This window comes from Berghia stephanieae, chromosome 4 (genome assembly GCF_034508935.2).
Source record: "Berghia stephanieae isolate SIO BIC M18660-M18661 chromosome 4, UCSD_Bste_1.3, whole genome shotgun sequence".
Taxonomy (NCBI): domain Eukaryota; kingdom Metazoa; phylum Mollusca; class Gastropoda; order Nudibranchia; family Aeolidiidae; genus Berghia; species Berghia stephanieae.
This window is the reverse complement of record NC_088363.1, coordinates 11658763-11661262: the sequence shown is the minus strand read 5'-3', so window position 1 is coordinate 11661262 and position 2500 is coordinate 11658763. Positions and strand designations below refer to the sequence as shown.

Below are 2500 nucleotides of genomic sequence, written 5' to 3'. Positions count from 1 at the left end.
ATTTCTTAACGGATTATCATCGACTGCTTCGTTATACACATAATAATTGTCAACTTATTTCTAATTTGGTTTGGATTCTAAAGTTCCTAAAGTGTCGATTGTTTATGAGTTTGTATTCTAATTCTCGGGATGTAGTTTTAATTTTAAAAAGTTTAAAATATTAACCCTCTATTGACGAAGTTTTGATTAAACTTTAAGTTGATCTTGACATTTTCATCAAGAGAGCTGTAGTCATGATTCTAATCTCGCTTCAATAAAGTACGGCTTTACTTGGTGATTAATGGCTATTTGTACAACAAAAAAGGGGTTAAATATAAATAATAGAAAAATTATAAGCTATCTAAAGAGATTTCCAATCTCGTCATCAGAGGGTTAATGTTTGAATTGTGAAAAATTTCTTTTATTATAGCGTCCATAAAACAAACGCTTCCTCTATTGTGATATTGAATCAGCAACTTTAAGTCCTTTTATCTGTGGCTTCAAAACACGTGTAGATCGATACCGTTTTAGCCACCGCCTTGGACAGTTCGATTACATCAGCGATTACTTCAGCTTTCCATCATGAAGAAAGCAAGGCAAAAGCTTGTCGGGTCATTCTCCAAGAGGAAAAAGTTACGTTTGACCAGCGCTAAACCCGGAGATGCCTCCAACAACAATGAACAATTCGAAGGGACAGATGAGCTTCCACCCCCACTGCCCAAATCACGGCCACCCATCCCTAATTTCAATACCGGAAGTGGTAAAGAAGACGATGATACGGATAACCGCCCTTTGTCTTCCATCAAAAAGAAATCCCTGCACCTCACGTCGTCACTTCCGTCTAATCTGGACTCCATGGGTGATGAAAGCAGCGATAACAAAAACAACAACTCATCAATGCTATCGTCCTCTTCGTCATCTCCGTCTCTAGATGACGACAACATGCTTATTCCAACGGACTGCTCGGCGTCCGTCGATTTCCGTCTCCAGGCCACAGACGGTCTCAAATCCACTTCCGTGTTCAGAAACTACAACGAAGGGTTCCTAACCACGTCTTTACGAGGGAATACATCCGAAACGTCCTCGGAGACTTCCTCTGGTTCTCCATTGTCCCATCGCAGCAGAGACCGTCCCAAAAGCATGCCGCCGATGCTGACCTCGCCCATGGTCACGTCAGTCTCATCTCCAGATACTCCCACTACGCAAGAGAAATCCAGTAAACGGAACTTCTTCAGAAACTTTAAAAGCAGCAAAAAGAAGCAGCTGAAGCATCAGCTAAGCATGGACAGTATTAAGTTTGAGTCTCAGAACGCCGAAGACACAAATTCATACGTCACTGAATTGTTTTCGGGCATATGCGATGACGTTGTTGACGATAAAGAATACACAAATGATTTTTCGAGGAATGATAAAAATGATAAGAACAACAATAATAATAATAATAATAATGATGATGATAAGGGTGTCGATGGAGAGGAGTTCAATGACGATACAGATGGTGAAGGAACGTTGATTTGTGATGAGGATCGCATTCTCACTGCCGATATTGGGATATTTGAAGAAGTGTTCGAGCCTCTATCCCAGGAATCCATTGACGGTAGTCTTGGGAGTCCTCTGGAGGACAGCGAATCTAGTAACAGAAAGAGTAGCGTTGATGATAATTATTTAGACGAAGAGGATGATGATGACATTGAAGATAGCACTCTAGACTTTACAATATCGAGTGAGGAAGGCGGTTTTGACAATCTAGATGATGTCAATGTCTTGCATAACAAACTTACGCCATCCAACGATAACGCTGTTGAAGATTGCACTGAGAAAATTAATGAGGAAAAGGAAACACTAGAAACAAATAAAGAGGAAAGTCCGCTGACGATAGCAAAGAGAAAACTAGGACAGTTACGTTTTGTAGACAAGGATATAAGAGTGATTACCTCACCCATAATTGATTCCATCAAAAAGTTCCAAGATCTCGAAAAATCTCATTCAGCCCCCTGTTCCCCCAGGCCCACCACCCCTAGCTCAAGTCGGCCATTTTCACCGCCAGGGCCGCGTACACCGCCAACGAAAAATAATTCAATTTTAAATAGAATTCAATTCTTCGAGACTATTTCAGATTCGGACGGAAAAGAATCGGATAAACCCAAAAGTCCGATTACCTCACCATCATCACCGGGCAAATTATTAAATAATGAAAAATCGCCTCTGGCAAGTAAAAGTCCATTAGGTATCGCCCATGAGAAACGCATTACCGCCAAACCTCTATTACCCTTGATTATGTCTTCAGTGTTACGAAACAAAACAAACACTTCCGTCGAGACAGTGAAAGATGTCAAATCCGAAGACGATTCCGATTCCGATACGGAGAATCAACCGTTCATCGGCGGTCCCGACATCACCAAATTTCTTCCATCGGGAATTCCCAGTCCCAGAATGAATTTCAGTCGCTTCAGGAAATCGGGTTCCATTCCTGAGACTCATATAGCGTGTGAATGCGGGCAGGGCTGTGAGAATTCGTGTC

The 2500-nt window shown here is 41.6% G+C and overlaps 1 protein-coding gene across 4 annotated transcripts in view; it reads left to right on the top strand.

The window, feature by feature from the left end:
• LOC144970030 (uncharacterized) overlaps positions 1-2500 on the top strand; it is a 586145-nt gene that overhangs the window by 312284 nt on the left and 271361 nt on the right. Inside the window, exon 2 of one of the 4 annotated variants that reach the window (XM_078909207.1) lies at positions 410-2500. This exon is cut by the window's right edge and continues 131 nt beyond it. The exons of the other annotated variants lie outside the window; for them this stretch is intronic. Coding sequence (XP_078765333.1) covers positions 562-2500 — 1939 coding nt within the window. The 5' untranslated portion in view covers positions 410-561. The remainder of the gene's footprint in view (positions 1-409) is intronic. 4 annotated transcript variants of the gene reach the window in all.